At 40.8% G+C, this 25811-nt stretch overlaps 1 protein-coding gene across 1 annotated transcript; it reads left to right on the forward strand.

Annotated features, from left to right (window-relative positions):
- Positions 1-738: 738 nt before the first annotated feature.
- Positions 739-25557, forward strand: LOC139696679 (uncharacterized). The gene is made up of 9 exons (XM_071595508.1): positions 739-940; positions 2329-2439; positions 5701-6052; positions 8479-8589; positions 12357-12444; positions 18796-19000; positions 19895-20391; positions 21744-21977; positions 24138-25557. The coding sequence occupies exons 1-9, from the start codon at positions 745-747 to the stop codon at positions 24300-24302; spliced, it is 1959 nt and encodes a 652-aa protein (XP_071451609.1). The 5' UTR covers positions 739-744; the 3' UTR covers positions 24303-25557.
- Positions 25558-25811: the final 254 nt, after the last annotated feature.

Consider the following 25811-nt stretch of genomic DNA (forward strand, 5'->3'; position numbering starts at 1 on the left):
GGCCGCTGGTGTTTGCCAAAGCAGCTGAACTGGCGAGCAGCCCAGTGGCGCCAGCCATGGTGGTCAATGGCTTTCACCACGTGGAGGTGGGGGGCGGGGGCAGCTGTGGGGCAGTTGAGGGGGAAACGAGCTGCCGCATCCGCCCCCTACGCTCACTGCCGCGCAAGAGGCGGCTCGTGCGAGCCTCGGACCCTGGGGGTGTGGGCGGGGGTGGGGGCAAGAAGGGGAGGGCGGGGTGCGTCAGCCCACCGTCCAAGGCGGCAGAGGTGCTGTGCACGGGCTGCCACCACAATGCCCTGCGCGTGCCCCACTGCGTGCTGTGTACGGCTCCACGGCACGGGCAGCACGCACCCTCGCTCACTACCCCACGAGCACCACCCCCATCGTCCCTGCCCGTGGCGGAGAGGGTTGCGCGTGTCGACCCGTCATTTCACCCGATACTGTCATTCACGAGAGGTGAGTCATCGGCCCTCCATTGGTTATGTTTGCAGCTTTGAGTTAACTGTGGGGTGTCTGCTGGCCCGGCAGCGTACACATGTTTATATCCCGTGCCCCTCTTTCTCTGCAGATATAAGTGCAGATGTGCACATTGGAGCCATAATGAAGACACAAAGTTGGCAGCAAGAGGTATTATCGGAGAAGGGGAAGCCATCGTTGGCCAGCTTGTCTGGGGGGAGTGTGCCGGGCAGGGGTGGGGGAATAGCAGGGGGGTTGACACGTCGGCGCAGAGGTGGTGGATCTGCCATGGGGGGCGCAAGGCGTGGAAGGAGACCGGCAGTGGGTGTCCGGGGAGTTGGGGAGCAAGACGATGGCACGTCGCTGATGGGTGCCACAGACTTCAGCATTGGCACGAGAGGGGGCGGGACAGCGCTTGGGGCCCGCCGGCGGAACTATGCCAGTTTCAGGATCAAGAAGGTCACGGCCAATGCCTTATCATCAAGTAAGCTTTCTCCTGCAATTGGTCCACTAGACTAAGCGACCAAGCTGACATAAATGTTTCTAAGCCGCTCCTAAAGCAGTTCCCCCTTGTCTACCTAATTTTTTCTCCATTATTGAGACTCTTGAACGTTTCTTTCCCATCTGCCACGATTCTGTCAAAGTTGGCCAAGTGAAGCTTCTTGGCCTGCGGTGAGTTTCCGTTTAATTGTCCCTCATAGACAGAAGGCTCTGGGGAGTGAGGAGCTAATTCCTACATATTTCCTTTTGATTGCTCTCCCAAATAGCTCTTGCATCTGATATTTTTCCCAAATCAGTATTGTGTACTGGGGTGCCAGTAATAGTAGTGGTAGCTTGATGACTGTTCACAATGGGAAGTTAGTGTTTTGTATTTCTCAGGCCTTGTGCTCGTTGTGTTGGGTGTATTTGAACTTTGATGCATCATTGTGCCAGGTAATTAGATCGTTCAAAGTTGGTACCACTGGCGATGTGCGCCTTTCTGTGTAACTTTCCGGCCGACCTTGACCGGCATCGGTGGTGGTAGGGTAACGTCCTCGCCTACCAACCCAGAGGTCGCGGGTTCGATTCCCACCTAGGTGGATTTCCCACCATCTAGGGCTTGGTTGTATGTGATTGTCGTCAATGTAATGTCTGTAATGTGAGGGTTAGGTGGAAGAAGGGACTATTAGTCTCAACCTCGCCCAATTAAGTCAATAAATAGATAAATAACTTTCCTTATTTTTCTTGTAAATTGTGCCATAAGTTTGTTTCCAATGACAAATTCAATGGTTTTTTCTATTTTAACCATTTGTGCTGAGTCATTTTGTGGAAAACAGATAGCAAAACAAAAATAATGAAATCCAGTGAAATCAGGTATTTCTCAGTAAATCAAATGCAGGTAATCACCGACAGAAAAGTTCAATATTTTTTTTAATGGAAAAACATACTTCACTTTACAATTTCATGTAATACACCTTACATCATAATATTTTTAAAATAAGCAAAATGTAAGATGAAGTACCTAGTACCTAGAGAGGTTAAGCATGTAAATTATGCATCAAGTTCAAATGGAAATGGAGTCAATTGCCTTTTATCCTGACGTAGAAATTCTGAAAATCATAAGCTTAAAAAAACGGCTGTTATTTTGCTATTTTTTTGTCCAATTTCCACCAATTACTGTTAAGTTATATTTGTCATATTTTTTGAAAAGGCTGACATGTTCAACATTTTTCAGCTAAAAATGTTGTTTTTTAACTTCAGGAAAATTCTGTTTTCAACTCACCCGTACCTTTTTTCTGAAAAATTTGGGTAATATTGTTTATGCGTTAAGAGCCAAGTGTTATACAATATCCTAAGGCTGTGCAATTTATGAAACATTATTCTTGGCTTCAGGGTTGCGGCACAAGCTGGCCAAGGGCAGGAGGGGCAGAGGTCGCGTGGGAGGTGGGAACCACTGCAACCCTTTGCAAAGGCTCAAGCAGAAGAGTATCAAGGCTGCCATGGGTATGTCTCTGCTCCCATCATGTTCACCCCTAGTTGACCCCAGGCCTGGTGTGACTAGGGGTGCTGGTCTACCACGAGGTGACCATTGGGTTCTTGGAAATGAGGAAACCCTCTAATTGGGTTAATCCATGAAATTATCTGAGAAAACCTTGAGCATGATGATGTAGTATTAGGAAGTATATGTGCAACTTTTCAAATGTGGTATTTGACCGGGCTCTGATAGTTTTGTTTTAAGCATGTTATCCAAGATTAAAGATGAAAAATAGGTGACTAAAAATGAACTGTAAAATTAAATTAATTGATGCAGGGAGACCTTAAGTACATGCAGTTAAACATTCAGCTCAACAAATCCTTTCATAATGGTCATTTCTGTTGTTTTCCTACCAAACTTATATTGAAATTCATTTATCAAGATCTCAGTACTGCTAACTACTATTCTGTGATGACCTCTGATCATTGAAATGGAAAAATTGCATTCTCTGTTAATTTGGATCGATTTGTTACAAAATTTCTTTTACCAGATGCATAAGTTATCAGGAATGTAAAATAAAACAGTTTCTGGTGTGACTTGGTGGAAAATCTTCGTATTGAAATTGAGAAATAAACAATTTGGCTTTTCCAAGTAGAAAATGTTATCTACCACCTAGGCTTCATGATGGTATAACATCTTCAGAACCTGAAGATGTTATGCCATAGAGAAGCCTAGTTTGTAGATAAAATTTATATGGAAAAGTCAAATTGTTTATTTCTCAATTTCAATATCAGGAATGTGTTTATTGGAAGTAATGTATTGACACATTGAACCCTTGAGCACTAACAGCATTCATTAGAGAATAACTCCATTGCCCTGAGAACCACAATTGATTCTGCACAAACCTTTAAACGAGCTTTTGTGCCAGGCCTCCGAAGGGAAAAGCTCTCAGGTATAAATTCCACCCTTTAGGAGTTCAATTGAGTAGGTTAATGTCAGACCCTTTACTTGGAAACTGAACATGCATAAGTACCTTCGATCCTTAAGTCTGATTGGCTGCCCCTTGAATTGTACGAGTGCACCGTCAACTATTTGTGTATATCACTTGGTTTTGCAATGGAAATAGTTGTTACTCATTCCAAAAATATGTATAAACTTTAAAATGAATTGCTTGGGTGGAGTGCATTTGATTGTTTCTGACATAGAGCTCTTGTGATTAATAATATTGAGATCTCATAAAGAAGACATGGATCATTACAGTGGTGTGTCTTCCTATAAAAGTTAAGAGTTCAATGTCATTTGATTACATATTGCAGTTCCCTCCACTCATAATTATGCAGGAAAATCAATACTGATCATTTATGTGCATTATTGTCATTGCAGAAGTCATCCCAATTAAGTTAGGCAGTATTTTTTCAAAATTCACGCCCTATAACTAGAGATAATCATTCCATTTCTGCTTCTTTCCCTTAAAGTCAAATGGAAGATGGCAATTTCATTCATTCAGATTTCTGAGAGTTGATATTTTGCAGATGTTAACTTTCTTCCTAATTTTGAAATATTTTCTCCCTTCTCCATGCCCTTAATAAGCCCCAGTCTGTCTGATAACATTTCAACCAATTTTCCTTTATGTTCTTTCCTCTCAAGCATTGTTTGTCGATACATTTTCTAAGATGGTCAATTGTTTTAAACAGTGGAACAAAAAATTGGCTATCTGCTAACAAATGATAGATGTGAAACAAGCTGTCCCATTAAATGTTGCGATACATTCCTGGTGGATTTATATGTTGAGGTACAGTCAGTACAAAATAAATCTAATAATAATAATATATAACTCTAAGAAATTTTAATGAAATATATTTATATAAACACATTTAGACATATAAAACACATTGTGAGTGTCCTTTCTTTGTGTCTCTGTGGACTAAAAATCTACATCTGTGTTTTCATATATTTGTGCATCGCCGAAGAGCATTCTATTTTGAAGATAGATTCATATATGTCGTTCTCAGGATAATAAACAAAAGGATAGAGAATAGGGCAAATGATCACTTAGGGGATGATTAGTTTGGGTTTAGAAAGGGCAGAGGTACGCGTGATGCCATTGCAGTAATGGGATTATTAATCGAGAGGAATATAGAACACAACCAGGAGGTATTTGCCTGTTTCGTAGATTTCGAAAAAGCGTTTGATAGAGTGAATTGGGAAAAACTAATGAGTATTCTGCAGAAAATAGGAATAGATTGGAGGGAAAGGAGGCTAATCCTCAACCTGTACATGTCTCAGACTGCTCAGGTACGGGTGGCGAACGGGGAGTCCGGATGGGCAGTGTTAGGAAGAGGTGTAAGTCAGGGTTGCCCAATATCACCGTTGCTGTTCAACCTGTATGCAGAGGAAATGATTAAAGAGGCATGGGAAGAACTGGAGGTAGGAATGAAAGTGGGCGGGGAATTCGTGAAATCAGTTGGGTTTGTTCTATGACCAAGCTTTAGTTTGTCAGTCAGCCAAGGGGCTGCAAGCATTGCTGAGTGAATTGGAAATTCAGTGCGACAGGTATGGGATGAGAATCAATATTAATAAAACAAAGGTTATGCGATTTTCTAGAAAGAAAAAGGCTAAGCTTCACATTAAAATAGGAGGGAAAAAACTAGAGCAGGCAGAACAGTTTACGTATCTCGGTAGTGTTTTGGACCAACACGGTCAAAGTAGTAGGGATGTAAGGAGAAGAATTGCGCTAGGCAAAGAGGCTTTCACGAGGAGGAGGGAGTTGATGACAGGGACGTTGAGTAAGGATGTTAAGAAAAGACTCGTAAAAACTTTGATATGGAGCGTAGCTTTGTACGGCGTGGAAACGTGTTCATTGAAGCAGGAGGATAGACGTAGATTGGAGGCTTTTGAAATGTGGGTGTGGAGAAGAATGGAGAAGGTGAAATGGGCAGAGAAGAAAACAAATGAGGAAGTACTTGGTACGGTGGGCGAAGAGAGGGGTTTGTTTGTGTATATATGCACATGCACATATATGCATGTGCATATATCTATCTTCAAAATGGAATGCTCTTTGGCGATGCACAAATATAAATATGTATATAAAGTGGAAGTTTTGTGGTATTTTATGTACCTCTACTACTTTGACTGCAAGGTGGCTTGCTCTTGTGGGATCTCATGGAGATATTTTGTAGAGAGAAGCATGAGTTGTCTGCCCTCTTGCTATATAAATTGCTCTCTGGGTCGTCGTCCCACCCCCCCCCGGATGGAACGTGCTCACGGCTCTCTTGCCTCTGCTTTTGCAGCCCTCCAGTCAGTGTGTGAGGAGGCAGACAAGCAGCTTCGGATGGAACTGGGCCTGCCCCCCTCTGCAGCCCTGTTGACTCCGGGGACCCCCGCACCCCCCTCACCCTTCCCACCCGCCTCCCCGGCCTCCCCCGGCTCCACATCCCCCCCACACCACTCATCGGCCTCATCGTCCTCGTCCACTTCGTCCACGAGTCACCACCAGCACCACCACCACCACCACCATCATCACCACCATCACCACCACCACTCGCCCTACTCCCCTTCGTCCTCATCCTCCATCGCCCCTGGTTCATTCCCCATTGGGCCGGGGGGCGAGCGAAAGGCCAGTATGCTTCATGACTTGTTGAGGTAAGTCCCTGACTGTCACAGGCGGATCCATTTTGAAAATTTGATCCCACTTGTCACATTCTTTGGTACTCTTGAGTTTAAAGAGCTTGATGGCCATGCTGGCTAGGCCCATATTATGCTGAAACGAATGTGTTTCAAATAAAATTTGAGTTTAGAATTAGCATGAAGATGCTGTGCCAAGAACAGCTTATACCATGTGGATGTTTTTTTTATTCCCAAAGTAAAAGTAGGTGCTAAATTACAAATCTAATAGTTAATTACTGTTGAGCCCTAACTATTTCACATCAGTTTATCCCGTGGCAAGTTTGTCTCCTGGGTCACCTTGAATTATAATTTTGAACATGCAAGGAAAAGGAATCAACATGGCGTGGTGGTATTTGAACTTGGGTCCTCAGGATTCTCACCCCAAGAACCCAGGTTTTGAATCTTTAGGTGGGTGGGATTTTCAGAGGCACCCTGATCCCTATTTGGAGTGCCATGTGCAGAACACTTCAAGTACACCGTCCGTCAGAGGGGACATTAAACCGTGGACCCCCCCTGTGCACCTTTTTTGAAAAGAGTAGGGTAATCCAGATGTCAGGTGTCACTCCACCCTTCCGCCATTCCCTGGAAGTCTTACCCTTCCTAAGTCACCCACCTATCCCTAATGGTGAATGACCATAGCTGTCGTGTCCCCCCTAATAACTAATGCTATAAGCTATTTAATATCCTCATAATTTCTCTGTATGAATTATTTTTCTATATATGTATTCCATAATGGAATCAAAGCATAGTTTATGTCAACATAGTGTTTATAGTCTCACAGGAAACATCCAGTTGTTGTCATACTTTTAAAATCTTAGTATGCCATATATTGTGGGCCCCTCCTCAGTCATTCAATCACTCATATCTCTTTTCCGCATTTGTCCTCGCTGTGATGTTGGAGGCCTCCTGCCTTTAGTATCATCTGTTGAAGAAGTGTCATGAATTATCAGCCTTCTGTCAATGCTGCTTGATAAAGTTTTTGTCTTTCCCTAATGTATTCTGCTGCTCATTACTGAAAATGTGACAGCGGGCAGATTTTCCTTGAAGGGTCTTTTGTCCTTCAGAAGTGTCTGCCTTGTGGCCCTCCTGTCTTTCCCTCCAATTCCTTTTACATGATAAGATTCTGGCTCATCATACCTTTTTCCTGCAAGGAAACTTCTATTTCTTCAGTACCTTTGATGTTTCTGTTTTTCAATTTCCACAAGAGCCTGTAAAGTTTTGCATTAATTCATCATTTGAGTGATGTACAGTTGATTACAAAAATACGTAAGCATGAAGCAAACAGTTGTGGGAAGTTGTCATGGAGTGCTAGCCAGTGCCTGATAGCCTTGAATGGCAATCTGACATACACAACATTTATTGTCTTTTTGTTAACTTTCAAGCACAATATCGCACAAAAGAGTCGCTTACATCTTTGTGAAAAATGACCTTAAAGTTAAACCTCCGGTTTTAAAATCTATTTTTGCATGGGTACAAATTTTGAAATAGTTGCCATACTCTTCTACATCAGGGGAGAAGAGGAATTGCTGCCTCTTTATTATTTTCCCAATGGTCATTTTTATCTATTTTGTGAAGTGTTGTAAATTGTTTTAATCTCTTAAAAAAATTTGTATGCTAAAATTGTAATTAGCCCCGATCTTAATGGTAATTCCCATCAAGGATCAGCACACGCTTCCTTCTAAGGCCTTTTTAATGCGCGCCTTTTAATGGCCTCTGCGCCTATTTTATACGCCTTCCTTATGGTGATCCTTAGGGTTCTGTGCCAGGCCCTCTTCTTGTTATTATCATGACTATTGACTTTGATGCCAATGAATCATCAGGATACTTACTTCATGCCAATAATTAAATTCTATCTCTGGTAAAAGACTCCATGATCTCTATATGCCGAAATCCCCAGAGGAGGCCATTAATTGGTTCTCTGCTGTTGGGTTTTGGTGAAATGAAAATAAAATGCAGTCATTTTTGCCAAGCCTTAAGGACACTGGTCAAGCATTGACCTCAGCGTAGCTATGGCACTTTTATCAGGGCCCAAAACTCTCCAGGAATGCCCATGACACTAATAAATGTGGCTGGCTATCTGGAACTGCATGTTTAATTAAAACTTTAAAATGTAGAATCCCTATGAAATATCGCCATTGCATTTATTTGCCTTACCCAAGTTTTCTATGCTGTGGTGCATGCATATGGAGTAATGGATCAGGTCTGTACAGAGAGAAAACTCTCAATTCTGCTGTTTATATTATTTTATTAATATTCCGCTATATGTATTTGTATTTCAAGTGCCCCCATTTTATGATACCTCCTGTCATAGATACACATATTTGTACTCGTTTGCATTTGCTTTTGATTCTAATCTGTTGTCGCTGGAGTCACATGAAATGTACTCTGATTTGTTTTTCCAGTCGAAGGAAGAGAGAGAACTCATATGACATAGACAACATAGTGATCCCCTATAGCGTGGCTGCTTCAACGAGAGTGGAGAAGTTGCCCTATAAGGAAATTCTGACACCAAAGTAAGTCCATCATGTTTTTGAGTTATTTTGCTTTTGCTATAATGAAGACTGATTTATCATGGAACAAGTGTTTAAATTTACAGTAAGCAAGCTGGCCTGAATATTAATGCTAATGGAAATTCTAACGAGCAACATTGGTAGCCGTGTGTGTTAATATTGCATATTTGAGGGATGCTAATTATGAAGGTGCTCCTGAAGCATCCATTCTGGTTTCCTATCACTTGAAGTTTTAGTATTTCCTGTTAGGGTGGTAGAAAACTTTTGAAGCCTAAAAGTAGACTACAACTTTGTAAAAGTTCACATAAGTTAGTGAGCAGGGTGGTATGTTTCAATATTTTAGCATCACCTTTGCGTATTTTGAACATTCGAGACACAGTCTGTGAATACAAGAATAGGGGGGGGCTAGGGGTTAAGGGTGAAAGAGTTTGTGTGCAGGTGAGGCCACAGTCGCGTGGAGAATTGCTACCAAGCTGGCATGACCTTGGAGTGATGCAAATAAGGGAGAGTTGTACATGTAGGTGATGGTAGAATCTTTATTTCACATCAACATCTGGGGACCGTGAATATCTGTATTATGTGAAATCAAAGATTCCCGCCTTTAATGATAAATGAGTTGTCATACATAGGTGGGCATAACAAACAAATGAAGTTGTATTTACGTATGGGAAGAGGTTATGGGGAGAAATTGGAAGATGGCAGAACAAGTCAAAGCAGGAAATGCTCGAGGACAATGGGCTGCAGGGTGTGGTGATGAGTGCTGGGGAAGTGATGGAGAGGGAGAAGAATAGATGTCATGGTGAATGGGAGGTTGGGAGGTGGAAGGTATGCAAAGCTAAAAAAAATGAGTTTTTGTAATATGTAGTTTTTGGTTTGAGAAATGCTTGTGTCACGTTTGTTGGGGCTAAGAGCATATTAATGTGTCTATTGTGAACATACCCTGAACCAGTGGACAACCCCTTGGAAAAAAGGAGCACCTAAAAATAATTCTTTCTCATTTTAACTTTCTCAGCAAAAAAGATTATTGAAACAATTCTGCAGTAATGCAAATTGAGTTACACGTAAATGATAAATTCTATTTGTTGTAGAAGTGTGCACGAGCTAATAAGTAAGTATTCGGGGAACAAAAAACGTATTTGCAGCCAACATTCATTCCTTGGCCATCAATTTGGGAGATTGTGAGTCTTGTATTCCATCAAAATATTACACTGACTACATCTGCATAGTGACATAACACGTAAGGTTTTGCGACTTGGAATTTTTCTGACTCCATGACAGTTGATTGTTAACCCATACTACTGAGGCTACAAATTTTTTATCCTTAATTTTATCAGGGTAGAGTGTTCACCGATAATTCAGTCCATTTTGTAAGCCATTAAGTTAAGTTTTCGAAATATGCCAAATATAATGAAAACCTTCTGGAGCAATTGATTACAGAACTTATTTTCGTATCATTAATAATGTACATCTTTTAGCATTTTTGTTAGAATAGGGTCATTAATATGATCAGTATATTTGTCAGGCATTTAGTTGAGACAAACAGTGCATTTAATACTGAGTGAGTGCTTGTGCATCGTGGACCTTAGAGTGAGAATAGTCTGCTTGTCACTGAGACCAGCAGATGGTGCTCCCAAGGCCAATCACTTCCCTTGTCAATGTTGTCTGAACACAATGTTATGCTTCCTCCAGGGACCAAAAGAGCCTAACTTAAAATCATTATCAAATTAACAAAAATTCAAGTAATAATTCCATAAGAATGATTAAAAATTGGCTAGCGTTAGATAAGATTTTTCATAGAATCACAATGTTTAAAATTAAGATTCCACTGTATATAGTAGGCTGTACCCTAGTTGCATAGTGTGTAGGCTCAATGTGTATAAATTTCGTTGCTTCAGTGATAGTGGTCCTCTGAATGGTTTTCACCATGGCGTAACATGAGTAAAGGGTGAACTTATCTTCACCCTTAGTGCCCTTCACCCTTCTTAGTAAAGGGTAACATCTTAGGCACCTAATTAATTAGATATTTTATACTTTAATAGGCTAGCACGGAATGGACAACTGAAACTATTTGTTTAAACTCTTTAGCTAAATCGAGTACACAATAGGTTACACATTCACCAGATGTGCGTCTATACGAAAATTTTCATTCTTCAATATTCAATTCTATTATTACTTAGTGAAAGTGGCAAATATTTCTGATGCTTCATGATGATCGGAACAAAATGCAGGCAACACAGATTCGTACTTAATATTACCCAAAAGATGGTCTCCTTCCTGATTCTACCTCGAAATGCAGAAGAAACTGATATTATTTTCAACTTTAGAGCTTGAGTATTTCGTTCAAGGTTAGTAGATTAAATGGGGAAATGGGCAGGTAATCTTGGATAAGAATGAAGTAATACTTTTGTCTAATAAAAGAACAAAGTAAACTGCATCACTGGGTAGTAATGAAGGCATAATTATCACTGATGAAACATGGCAGTTACATTGAAAACTTTCATAACATAGTCACTGGTTTGCCATTTATTTTTAAATATAACGGTTTAATTACTAGATTATTGCTTTTTTTTTAGCCATCTTGAAATGATGCAAGTCTTTTAAAAAGCCACGAAATTTGAATGTTTGTGTCTGCAGAAACACTTAAAACTGCATCTTACCAGGAAATACCCCTGAGTCCTTGCAAAATCATGCCAGAAGAATTCAGTCAATGTAAAAAAAAATCAAGAATTCGTCGTCATCAAAATCTCCGGAAAACGTACGACTGAAATGAGTATATATTGTTGGAGCATTTCTGTATTAGATGGCCGATTTTTAAATAGAAATCTTGGATGGAAAGAATAAATATCTTGAAGGTGAATGCTCTGCAGCCGTTTCACTCTTGGTGCTTCGTAGGGACGGAAGTAATTTGATTGTTTTCCATTTATCACGTCAGTTTTTTAAACTCCATTTCGCTCTTCTTTTAGGTCTTTTGGGACAATATATATTCTTATTTCTTTGGAGTGCAAAAAAAGGATTGCGAGCGGCACATTTTGGCACTGAAGCAATATTTTGTAGACTAAATAACCCATTAAAGAAATCCTTAGAGAGGAAAGCCCGAGCGCAGAGCAGCGAACACTCTGGCGTTGCAAAGACCAAGCGTGAGTCGAGGCACGAGCAAGTTCCTGAATGTCAAGTGATGTGTAGCATAGTAAGCAATGGTCAGGGGGTTGAGTTAGGAGTGGGGGTGGGGGTCACTTGGCCTCCTGGGCCTCGTTGCCCACTCTGAATCACCTTCCTCCCTTGTTCATGCAACTGCTCTTTGCCATCATTCTCCCCTAGCTAGAATGGCCTCAAACATGCTGCTACCACCAAGCCCCACTATTTTTGCAAGGATGGGTTGCATTTTGAATGTAGGCCACCCTTAGACACCCGTAGACATTAAAAGTGTTTTATTGTCATGCCCGGCTGCTCAGTGAAAGCTGAAATTTTTCCCAAGTTGTTATATTGTTGCTAAGTCACGCTTGAGATGGAATTCACCAAATAAGAACTCTGCCGTCAACTAAAAGGTGTTGTGATGCTGTAAAAATGTTGGTAAATTAACATTAGCAAGTAAAATTTGCTATGCCATGTGGTTACTGATGAGTAAATAGTGGCTCTTTTTAGGGCGGGGTTTTTGTTTGGTTATTTCTCCAAATATAAATAAGCATGCATATTGAATAGTAAAAATAATCCCTATGTGCTGCATGTATTTGTTATTTGCATCTAATCTCATGCCTGCCCCTTTGTTTCAGGTGGCGTGTTGTTGAGCCCTACCCTTCTCCAAAGAAATTCGAATCGGGAGACAATGGCGTTGTGCGAAGATCTAGTCACGAGAGTGAGGTGGGAAATTTACCATTACTCAATCAAGCACTCCTCTTATCCCTTTCAGTGTGTTCGGGTATTTTTGATGCGTTCAATCTCGAGACTGCCTATTGAAATGCTTCTCTCTTCCCCTTTTCAAAAAATATCCCATTAGACTTGTTGCTTTCAATCTGACGCACTTGGCAAGTATTTTCTCATGTTTTTCTTCTTTCTGCATGCAATTTGTTTAAATGGGCAGCATTCCAATTTTTTTGTGTGGATATTTTATTCGAATCTCGAGCAATGCATGGGATCTGAGTGAATTGAACATGAGTTAACGTTCCTGATCGACTAACATGGGTTCGTTAGTTCTGCTCATTCTTTGTGTGTTAGAAAAAGTTTTAAATGCCTATGTTTTTACACTGTGGACCTCCATATTTGGACTATTAGAATATATACAGTTTCCTTCAATTTACTACATGTATCACGTCCCATACAATTTTCTAATTTTCCAATGCATGCAGAACCCCATATTTACACAATTCCATTTTCAGATTTCGTGCAACACTAAGTGCTGTGTTAAAAAAAATTCACATGTATAAAGCAGTTACTGATGTACATCAGCCATGATAAGGAAGCGTTTTTGACTTCATTTCGTACGTATGCATCTGAAAAAGACAGGAGGGAGAGGTAATGTGAACTGTTTTGGCAAAGAATTTGAATGTGGTGGGAATAGCTAGCTAGCACCACTAGCGAGGGAAATGTGATCGCTCAATCTCAGTCTTGTCAATGAAAGATTCATGGAATTAAATCAATGCATTGTACTGTGACAGTTACGTAATTAATGCATCGTAATAACACCCGAGGGAGGCTATTCATGAAATTGACTTCTGACATAAACATGATGAATCGTGAGAAACACAAGAACTGGTGAATAACAACTGGGACTATTTGACAATTGTACTGCCTCGATGCCACGGATAAAATATCACCGGCCTCCTGAATATTAAAAAGTATTGAAACTTGCTTTATCACATCGAAACTACTCTGAATTTAAAAAAAATTTGTTTTCTTAAAACAGTTTTGAAGTTGGATGACTGTTTGCCCTGTTAAAATGATGGAGTAGCACAGACTCTGGCATGTTAAGTTGTCCTCCATTAATCTGGAATATAAATTTTATCCAGCCAGACAATGAGATGGGAAAAGGAGGTAATATTTGATTGAGGGCAAAATAATCAATTTAGAATGAGGTTATTTGCATGATGGAGTCTGTATTTATCTGGCAAAGCATTTAAGATTGCGGGCCTCAGTATTATGGGTAATACTGAGGGCGACGCATCTGGGATTACGGGCCTCTACACTGAATGCAATGGTGAAAAATCACAGTTAGATTCTGAAACATGCCAACCAGAGCGACCATTTGTCTAGAGAAAGAGAAAATGTGTCAAAAATTCCAAGAATGAAGAATCACCGAGTGTGGTTTTTAAGTGAAAAAACGTCTTGCGCACTCCCTCGAGATTGGGAATGAAAGATTTCACAAGATCCAATGGTTGGTTGGATGGATGTGAACATGGGCACAATCTTGTGTACAAGGCTGTGTGTGGTGAAAGTAAAATTGTTGACATCAGGACTACCACTCAATGGAAAGGTGTCAGAAAGAAATTAACTTCCCGAAGGCTATTGACTGAACGATGTTTTCAATGCAAACAAGATGGTTATTTTTTAATTTGCTTCTACCAAATGAACTGTGATTCAGAGGGGAACCATATAATGGAGAGGTGCTCAGCAAACAAAGACATATTAGTCACAAATTCGGATGGAAGTGAGAAGCTTCAGCCATTAGTTGTTGGTAAATCCTAGATTCGTAGGTGCACCCTAGGTCGAGTAAAAACATTGCCCACTAGGTACAGAGCATATTCCTAAGCATGGATGATCTCATAAATATTTGAGGATGAGCTTCATGCTTTGGTTGCTAAAAAGGAAAGGAAAATTCTGCAGTTAATTGGTCATTGTCCAGCCTATCCACTGAATGTACACTTGAGAAATGTACAGTTATAATTTTTTTCCCTGCAAATTACAAAAGTGAGCTCCAACCCCTGGATTTGGGTACAATACACTCATTTAAGGTGCATTATTGTGGAATGAATGCTCATGAATTCATATCTCTGCCTGATTGTGGTAGGAATATAAATTGAATGTACGGAATGCTTTCCGCTGCACATGATGGGTTTGGAAGCAAGTTAAGGATTCTTCAATGTATGCAGGATGGCAGGATTTTATGTTGATGTTGATGAAGTAAGTCCAGTCAAAGTCACTCGTGATAATGAAGGTACTCTAGGCAATGACTTAAGCAATTAAGCATGCAAAAGAAATTAAGCATTTAAAACTTTCTGAGGTCCCTAGAAAAGTGCAAATAAAGGGTTTTACTCTGTTCATGTCAGCCAAAGTAGATAATAATTGAATGAAGGATACGATGTATCTTTCCGCTGTCCTTTATTCACTTACAACCAGTTTCAACGCTCAAGCATCATCATCAGGTACTTACCCGATGATGACGCTTGAGCTTTGAAACTGGTTGTACGTGAATAAAAGACAGTGGAAAGATGCATTGTATTCTTCATGTAATTAAAATGAATTTCCACAAAGTTGAGCCGGGAACAATTGAAAAAGTAGATAGTTGTTATGAAAGATGGTCCGGGCCAATACTTTGTGGAAATCCATTTGTGAAGCAAGAAGAAAGAATCGGACTGCATTTCCACAATTTCCAAGAATTGATATTTTTTAAATTTTTGAATCAATAGATAAAATTCACCTCTCATTGTTTGATGTGATGTGAAACTTCTTCTATCTAACGGAACACTACACTAGTGATATAAATGTGTAAATTGACCAGTATCAGCCCCTGAAATATTTAAACTATCTTACAATGAGCCAAGGATATTCTATGAAAATCATACTAAGTCATTAAAGTGTTTGTTAAGTCATCATTTATAGTTCTCTGTGTGAATGCTTATCAATGAAATTGACTTGACAGCGATTGCTCCACTATCCAGAGATGACAGAGTTTTTCCTTCTAAGTGATTATTACATCAATTATCAGTTACATCAAGAACTCAGTTAAGCAAATGATGTTCTGCAGTGGTGAAATGTCATTTTATCTTGAATCAACTGCATTTGTTATAGATTGCAATAGACTGTTATCTCAGTATTAAATTTTAATAAATAATGCCATGCCTAGAATTTTCTACTTAAGAGAAATTAGTGGATCATTTCCACCGTGAGCAAAACGCATGTTAATTTAATAATATAATCTTGTAATTGGAATAAAATCAAAGCAAAGTGGTTGTGAATTCTAGTATTGTGCCAGTTAAAATTCCAACCATTTGGTCCATAAATAACTGCCTTCTCCTATATGTCATGGGATTATGCCGAGTTAGCTTAAAAAGAATGTGATTTGATTGAATAAATTGGCTGATCCAATTGGTTTGTCACTCCTTAGTCTAGAATTATTAAGTATTCAAGTGAGTTTGATTCAATGGAAACACCTGCCATACCCAACCCTTAACCACATATATATACACTCATTTTACAATTTTCCAAAATCATTTCAACAAAATCTCCATCTCATAGTTTTCATCCCGGGCAATTAAAACTTTGTACTTGCATAAATGTGAGTGTTAAAGTTTTGACTAAAAAATCAACCTTCTAGCATAAGTTTTCCCATGAACTTAGTATACTGTTAAATTGTAATTTTAATCATTATTTATTACTCTTGTTGATATTATGCTGAAGCTGCATGTTTATTTGGTGAGGAAGTTGCGCTGCTGTAGTTATTGCAACTGTGGCACAGTTCACTAAGCCAAAATTCATGAAGCATGGATGTAGGAAAACACATTTTGTCATCAAAAGAGGATGCAAAAATATTGACTTCTGCATTGATGTAATGTGCACATTGGTACTATCTCGGGAAAGCTCTAAGGAAATGTGAAATTATGGTGGAACTCATGAAAAAGTTCTCTTTATTTGACTGACAATGAAGGAGAATTTCCCTTCAGCTTGATAAGCATGCAAATCCATTTGCTCATTTCAATGGAAACCAAGGTAGAAGATGATAAAGACAGTGGAGAAAGAGGCAGAGTCACTCTCTGCTCTGAAGCCGAAAGTTTTTCTGATTTACAATGACCAATGGGCAAAACCCATAGTTTGCCCATTCTTGTGTGAACACGGATGGACATTTAAATTTTTTTACTAAATAACCATAAGATGGGCGCTCTTGCTAAATCTAGTGGATGTATTACTCATGTACACTTGGGGTCCCTTGGAGGAGTCCTATGAAGGAGGATTTCCCTTTTGGGAATAAGGCATAGTCTGCTGGTGCCAAGTGGGGACTGTGAGGGAGGGGAATCGTTGTGATGTCATTGCAGAAGGTCTCCTCTAGCAGACACTCTATTCGACGCTTGTTCTTCGGTCAAGACCAACGGGACAAATTTAGTGCAGATCCTACGCATTGCCAAATTTTCAGGGATAATGGGGTGCACTGTCATCTTAGCAATGCCAATACCATGAGGGTCTGAATTCAGCGCTTCACTCACACGTCAGGAAACAGTTGTTACCAATACTTGGTAAACATGTTAAGCTTTAAGCTTAAGAAAATGTGGTGGCATGGCCTCTTATATGCCAGAGCCGTAAATAAATGCATCGCTGGAGTACTTATGTAAAGAGTTTTAATGCAAGGATAAAGGAACTGGTTTGAATGTGCTGGAGGCACCCATATCTGAAATTTGCTAGTTGGTAAGCGTATTTGAATAGCTTAAATACTTAATTAAAAATAGCAATTTTCCACAAAAATAAAATTTAATGCGACCGGTTTCAATGTTACTACATCATCATCAGGTGATAGTTAAACCTCAGAGTCCAGTATATATATGATTAAAGGCAAGTAAGGGGAGGGTGGAGGAAAAGAGGGGAAGAGGGGGGAAGGTGGAAGGCAGAATGGGTGACTATGTGAGTGGGGTGGGGGGAAGAGGGTTGGGGAAGACAAGGTGCAAAGACCCTAGGAGTCCGGAGAGCGCGTCGTGGCCGAATGGAGGGGGGTGTCTCGTTGAGGGTGTCCCACGGTGCGCCGCAAAGCTCTTCGGGCCGCGGGGGAAGAGGACGGGATCGGGGGTTTTTCCCTATGGTCGTGGTCTGGGAACAAGGTATCAATACACAAATAAGCACTGAGTTGAAGGGTAAAGATTGGGATCACTGTATAGTTTTAAGGGGGCGCCCTAGCGAGGTTTTAGGGAAAGGGTGTAGGAGGGAATGTTATCACTAAAACCTCGCTAGGGCGCCCCCTTAAAACTATACAGTGATCCCAATCTTTACCCTTCAACTCAGTGCTTATTTGTGTATTGATACCTTGTTCCCAGACCACGACCATAGGGAAAAAACCCCCGATCCCGTCCTCTTCCCCCGCGGCCCGAAGAGCTTTGCGGCGCACCGTGGGACACCCTCAACGAGACACCCCCCTCCATTCGGCCACGACGCGCTCTCCGGACTCCTAGGGTCTTTGCACCTTGTCTTCCCCAACCCTCTTCCCCCCACCCCACTCACATAGTCACCCATTCTGCCTTCCACCTTCCCCCCTCTTCCCCTCTTTTCCTCCACCCTCCCCTTACTTGCCTTTAATCATATATATACTGGACTCTGAGGTTTAACTATCACCTGATGATGATGTAGTAACATTGAAACCGGTCGCATTAAATTTTATTTTTGTGGAAAATTGCTATTTTTAATTAATCATGATATTCCACCATATCACGCCTGAAACGTCTCTTTTTAAGCTTAAATACTGTTGTAAGATAGAGTATTGGCATGTAATTGTTACATATGCAAATTCAAATGTCTGTGTAATTTTGGACATAAAACATGTGTAGGTAGTTTTTCCCGTGGAAAACCTACCTCTACTGTTAGATGACCGAAAAAAACTTTTCTGTGGTGAAACAATGAGAGTGACCATTGGAACAAATGGAGAAGCTGGTCACTCTCTGACGCCCATTGGTAATTCTACCCTCCTGAAATTATTTGCATGGATGAAGCAATTTTTCTTGTGATGAGTCATTTCTTTCTTTCCTGAGCTTTCAAAGGAAAGTATGCTTTTCTGCATCTGAAACTTTTTCCCAACTTCCCCTTAAAAGTATAAAGAGGTGGTTTGGTCATGCTGGAGAAAATAAATTTGTGTTTACCATTCATGATTCCGAAGCTGTACGTACTGTGCGCGATGAATGTAGTTGAGGAGGAGTTGTGTGAGGGTGAGGTGAAAGTCTGTTGTTAGTCGATTGCATCTTCCGGTCGGAATGGTGTGGGCCTTGAGTGTGTCCCGGGCTCACTTTGAAAAATGACTTGCAGGAGGAAGATGTGTCTGCAGATGCAGTGGCAGAGAGGCACGAGCGCTGTGAGCAAGATGAGCGCAAGCGGTTTTTGCGGCTGCTGCGTCGCCCACATGGAGCCAACAGTGGCAAGGGGGATGCCAAAAGCCAGGGGATGGGCCGTGGAGGGCAGAGGAGAGGCCGGGCCGACAGCAAGGCGGAGTCAAGTGGCCAAAACACACCCGGTAGGTGGTCCCGGAGCTGGTGTCCTGTGCTCGAGTCAATTCTGTTTAAATTAATAATTAAATCGGTTTTGTGCAATTAAAAAACCTTTTAGAATGGTGTAATGACAGAAATTTAATAGTTACACACACAAAATAGAGCGAATCATTCTTATATGCATCGTCATGCAGTGGCGGACCCCTGTGAACCTTGCAATGTAGCCTTCTTAATATCTTGTAGTTGTGAAGAGGGATAAGTTAAGGGAAGTCTTGATCTGTGAAATTAATTATTAATTTGTCTTGGAAATAAAATAATTCAAATTCATGTTGTACTAAATGAAGTGACATATAGGTGTCAAAAAAATCTAGATTTAGGCTGTTTAATTGTTCTAGCAAAATCAAAAATTTTCCTTTAGTTATGACTGAAACAACATTGAAGCAGCATTATTACACATTCAGTTTGCCGCCGGGAAGGACTGCACAGCAAGTTAATGCTGCAGGTTGCGGCATTGCTATGGTTACCCATCACATCACTTAACCGGAGTTGAGATACAAAGCAAAAACTGATGCTCTCTGTCATTTGTTGGAGACAGTAGTGTGTTTTCGCATAGTAATAATTAGCAGAAATTCTCTGCTGAAAGCAAAAGAGACAACCCTGAATCACACCTCTAAGAATTATATTTTTTCAAATTTTTAAACTTAAGTGAAGCAGTTTTAAGTTGTAATAATTGTTATATTAAGAAATTTGGCTGGCCAGAAGAATTCTATTGGGACACATGTTCAAATTTGCTGTTTAAAGTCAATGTTTTCTGTCAAAAGGTAATTTTTTTTGCAAAATTTTTGAAGGCAGCCATGCCATGATTAGCAAAGAGTTGTTTGAGTGTACTAATGTCTCTTTCCTGCGTGCCCTTAATGCAGATCCCATGTCTCCGGATCACCCTTCGGCATGCCCCTCACCGCTGCCCCTGTCGGCAGCAAACTCGCCTCCCCCCACGCCCCTGCCGCTTCCTCCACTCCTCGAAGAGAACGCCCCACCATCTCCAGAGGCCGCCACCGATGCCAACATCCCCTCGCCCTCCAAGAGTTCCGTGGACGGTGGCGGCTCACTGTCAGGGAAGCCGTCCGAGGTGGTGATGACGCAGCTGCCAGCGGAGGCTGCCAAGTGCCCCAGTCTGGAATCGGTAGTGCCGTCCCCGATGAAGGCTGCAGACGGGCGGGCATCGTCCCCATTTAAGGCACAAGGGGCATCGTCTAAGGTGAACAGTGGCTCAAAGGGGGGCGTGGGGTGGAGCGATGGGGTGTTGGCAGCAGCCGCCCCTCGGAGGAGAACCCTCTCGCTGTCACACCTGCACCCGATGAGTGCAGTGGGAGGGTCGCGGGAGAGGTGCCCCACACCCATCGAGCCATATGACGAGGTGAGCACGGGCCAGAGTGAGCGTGCCCAGTTTAAACATTGGCTTAACCTGACTCGGGTTAAACTTTGTGTCCGTTGTCTGGAAGAAGTAATAGAAATCATGGAAACACTTGCCTAAATAAAGGCATGTCGAAAAAAAAGCTAATTGAATTCAAAATAATATTTTTGTTTCAGTACAAAATACCTGTTTCTCCCAGCTATTTACAAAACTGTCCCAAACACCTCAGTGGTTCAAAATTGTTTCATGTTCTTCTCCCGCTTGGCTACTAGCCGCGTGCTTGCATCTTAAAACAGGGCAGTCAGCAATGGAAACAAAATAATCAGGTGCATCCTTGGAATTGCCTGGTTCATTAGGAATGGGGACATAAGAAAGGGCCCGAAAATAATATTACTTTAAAGTTCCTAATGAACTCACTAATAGGATTCCGCGTATCATTAACAGCACTGGGAGCTCCATACTAGTGGATTTGTGTGCCTATGATCTCGCAAGGAGAACCACCCATCGCTTCCAAAGTGGCCCTCTTTGAAGGGTTTATTCCAATACGGTGTGCATTTTTCATTATCGATTATGCAATCTTGAAAGTGAACCAAGATGCATTTCAAAAAGGTAAAAATAAGCTTAGGCTTGAAGTAGCATAATATTTTGTGTCTAGCTTGACTGAAAACTGCTATCTGTTTCAAACAATTATTAGATTTAGGTGAATTCTTCTCGGGTCTTTCACCGGGTCAATGGCTCCATAGATAATTATTAGATTTGATGTTAAGGTTTAGCTATTTTTAATTAAGGCGTCAAAATCTTGAAATGACATAAAATTTAACAGTGGGGAAGTTAGTTTCAACCATGGCAATGGAAATCATGCCTTATTAAGAAGAGCCATTTCACCCAGAGAAGCTGGGTCAGGATAAGGTAAACAAACGGTGTTGCTGGAATCACATGGTATGAGTTTGTGCTCTCAGGTTTCACTTAATTACTCCCATTCATATGAAAGGGCTTCCTCTTATATTTTAAGCAAACATATTTCTGAGTATACTCTGCTGCTAGCCCATTATGTACCTATAATGGAAATTTATCAAATTTGATTTGATCTAGTAAATTTTGATGGCTGTGGATTTGTGCATGCTCAGATGTCATTCTTATTTAATGGAAAGCAGGGTTTCTAAGTTTCCAAATAAGGAATATTACACTGCTGTTTTGCACCATTGTGTAACTTAAACTGTAACTACTTCATAAAGGGATTGATTTTATGATTTATTTCAGAAAGCACATTTTTATCTTAGGATTAATGAGTGACAGAGGGAGTGAGTACTAGTGGTTGAAGCATTTATGAGGTTGTCTTTGCCTGTCTCCTGCAGTACCCTCAGCCAAAGCCGTTTGAGCCCTACGTCTTCCCACTGTCTGACGAGCTCTACAAGATGCTACTCTCAAAGATGCCCCCGGGCCACCACTTCCCTCCCATCTGCCCATCCCAATCTCAGCCACCTTCCCATCCCTCATCGCAAGCATCGTCGACAAATGGTGATGGCCCTGGCGAAGGAACTCAGCCGTCCGTGGCTCTATCGCCCAGCCATGGAAGCTCAGCGGATCAGGTAATATATCAAACACTTTGACCAATCTTCTGCTGTCATCAGAAGAAACTTGAGTCTGCAGCCTTGCTAAAGCCTAGGTTCAGCTTAAAGTTTTTGTGAAGTGTCCTGGACTTTGTCTGTAAAACATGTTTATTAATTTGTTTATTTATTTATTTAATGGTAATAAACCTTTTACACAAAGAAAGGCAAAAACATATATTGGTTCCAGGATTATAAAAAACATTACAAACATACAAATTACATGCAGTTACATACTAGATATTGAGAATTAAAATATAATTTAAAATTAGAGAAGAATTTTCAATACATAAAAGACATTTTCAGATGGTATACAGGTACGCAAACATACTTGGGTTAAAAAAGTAGACAAAATATCAATATTAAACAATATTCAAATTAAAAAATGAAAACCATATTAGAAATATATAAATGTTGGGAATATATAGATGTTGATGACATAATACTGTTCTCTTCAAAGTTCATGGCCACCCAAACAGTAATCTTGTAGAGCAGGAGAAGTTATGAAAAATGTTTCAATTCCTATTTTTTTGGACTGGTTTTGTTCTTATGGCTTTGAGTTACATGGTATTTAGAATGAAGTGGGGTCAAAGTAATGAAGTTTTACTAAAATGTGCCTGATCGTATGTTACATCATTGAATATTTTTTATTTCCTTTGTAAGAGAGAGAGGTACTGTTACCGAAAAGCATGCACAGCCTTGCATTTTACTTTCCCTGAAACTAACCCTGCACCATGCACTGTATAGAGCTGGCTGCACTTAGTATTGTTTATGGTTATTTACATATGAGAAATATTGTTGGTCTTCAATATTTTTCTTCACATAAAAGGATGCAATATTGCAGAAAACAGGAGTAGATTAAGAAGGGATTGGAGACTACTCCACCCCTTATACATGTCTCAGATTATTCAGGTGTGGGGGGAGGGGGGCGGAGAGTGGGCTGGATGAGCAGTGTAAGGATGGAGGGGGTAAGGGAATGTTGTCCATTATCACTTGTGCTGTTCAACGTACATGTGGAGGAAATGACCAAAGGCAAATTGGAAGAACTGGAGGAAGGAGTGAAAGTCTACTGGAAATTTGTAAAATCAGTTAGGTTTTGAGAGATGGTTGAGGCTGATTCTTTGTGGAAATCGATTTGTAACACACGAAGAAAGAATCAAAGACTTAGCGTTTCCTCGGGAAAACTTTGGAAATTATATGAAATTACCTTGATTCTTTCTTCGTCAATTAGGTTTGCTGATGACCAAGGTCTAGTTTCCTGAGAAAATGGGAAATTCAGTGCGATAGATATGAGATGAGAATCAAGAATAATTAAACAAAGGTCTTTCAATTTTCCAGAAAGAGAAAGGCTAAACTTAACATTGAAATGGGAGGGAAAAAATAGAGGAGGTAGAACAGTTTACGTATCTTAGAAGTTTATTGGACAAAAAACGTTCCAAGTAGTTCGGACTAAAGGAAAAGAATTGCATTAGGTAAAGAAGCTTTCACAAGGAGGAGGGAGTTGATGACAGGGATGTTGAGTAAGGATGTTAAGAAGAGACAAGTGAAAACTTTTGATATGGAGATATGTACAGTGCGGAAACATGGTCATTGAAGAAGGATGATCGGTGTAGATTGGAGGCTTTTGAAATGTGGGTTTGGAAAAGGATGGATAAGGTGAAGTGAACAGAAAGGAAAACAAACCACGAAGTACTAGGCATGGTGGGCGAAGGAGAGGGGTTACTGAGAGAAATCCCAAGGAGACAGGAAAAATGGATGAAGGATGTATGTATTGATCGGCAGTGGAATGTTGAAGACTGTGATAGAGGGGAGAATGTTAGGCAAAGGAAGGAAGAGGATAGGGATGCTGGATGGGATGAAGGGAGGAAGGAAGTACTCTGAGATTAAGAGGATGCAGAGTAGGATGCTGGATTTTGTTTTTTTGGGATGGAGAAGATAATTATTTGGTAATGATGTCTATCGAAAACATACCTTGACTGGTTGATTACCTATAATAATAAAGAATGCAGTCACTTAAAAATTTGTTTGGTGCTGTAATTTGCCACCTTTAGTTTGTACCACTCTAATAACTGCCGTTAAACCCTGTAAAGTGAGTTAATTTGTTTTGCTCATCGCTGGCCACGGGGGTTTGTTCTTGAGCAGGTCGCCAGTGCTCCACGGTCTCCATGCAGTGAAACCACCGAGTCAGTCCTGGAGGAGGATGATCGGGGTGATGACGATCTGGACCAAGGGGACCCGGGGCCCATAGACGACCCGGACTGGACGTTGGATGATGAAGTGCGGGGCGGGAGGGGACTAAAGAGATAGGCGGGCCCAAATGCTGGCCTTGGGTCACTTGTCATTCAATGCTCTTTTGGTGCACCTATCATGGGCTGACCTTGGAATGTGAAGCCTGATGTCACTAAGAGTGTTGGCATTGTTAGCTCGTTTCTCATCCCTTATTACATAAGGGTGTAGGCTTTTATTTGCAGGGTATCCAGTGTGTTGGTATTCATGTCACTTTAGTGGAATTGGTGGCTGTGAGTTCCTTACTGAAAATTCCTTTGCTCTTCACCACATTACCTTTTAAATTTTCTATGTAGCTTGAGCAAATTGTGTATGTTATGTTGCACAAACCAGGAAAGCAGCTGGTGTGCTGCAGGGAGAGGGAGGAGGGATGCTTGCGAGGAGTTGTCCTTCCTCCCGGCTTATATCCCCAGTGACACGCATTGTCCCCAGGTCACAACGAGCATTGCTCGTTCGGATGACGTGGAGATGATGTGGGCGGAGGAGAGTTGCGGAGAGTGTACAGTCAAGGGGGCAAAGTGAGATAAGCATTTATCTTTGATTAACTCGGTTTGGACTCTTTGTGTGTGGTTGTATGTTTAGCTGATTGAATAAGTATGTTTGTGCCGCAGATGGGAATGTTGCAAGAATGATGATTGAATGTGGAAGAGAGAGCAAGGTAAACCTCTACAAAGTGATTGATTACATGAGTTTGTCCTCAGTGCTGTCAATTCCCATCCTAATTAAACATTGTGGTAATGTATTGCTTGGTTGGATTTTTCAAGGGAATTGCGGTGAAGCACCCGACTGGTGGGGCGTGGTGGTCTCCATTGTGTCCCTGAGGTCACTTGGGGGGAATGATGCCAACAATGTTTAAATAAAAAGATAATTTAGTGTCCCTCCCTGTCCCCCCCTGAGAAAAGGTGTGGTGAGAGCACTTGGGGGTTGAAAGAATGAGCCCACCACTTGGATATCAGTTGGAAAGAAACGGAAAAATATGTACATGTCTCTCATTTGCATTTTTCATTGGTCGAGGGTACATGCATAATTTTCCTTGTAATGATTTTTACGTTAGTGTTTCTGTTGTTCAGTTTTCACTCTCTTCTCCCTGTTGTGGGCAGGAGAAAAACAAGTGAAATTTGTAGAAAAGACATTAAAAGTAATTATTTTTCTTTTTCATTCTGTTGACATGTAATGTGGAAAGCGTTTGAAAAGGCTTCTACTGTGGTTTTAAGAAATAGATGTTAATGTACTCTTTATAAGAGCATATTATATAATACACGTATCATCATAGCCACTTGAAACGGTCATCATTGCCAAAAATTCACCCTATTTTTTTTAAGTTGTTCAATACATACCATTCCATGATGGTGATAATTAGCGTTTATGTACATGTTCAAGTGTAAGATGCAAGTTGTCTTATTGTACTCTACCCTTGAATGAAGTCATAATTTCAACTAGTGTACTCTGTGTAAATTCAAATTAAATGAAAAGTGAAAATTTTGAATGACAACCAGTAACTTTTCAACTCCTTGCTAAGTAAGGCTCGTT

This window comes from Hetaerina americana, unplaced genomic scaffold (assembly GCF_022747635.1).
Source record: "Hetaerina americana unplaced genomic scaffold, ioHetAmer1.1.p SCAF_7, whole genome shotgun sequence".
Taxonomy (NCBI): Eukaryota; Metazoa; Arthropoda; class Insecta; order Odonata; family Calopterygidae; genus Hetaerina; species Hetaerina americana.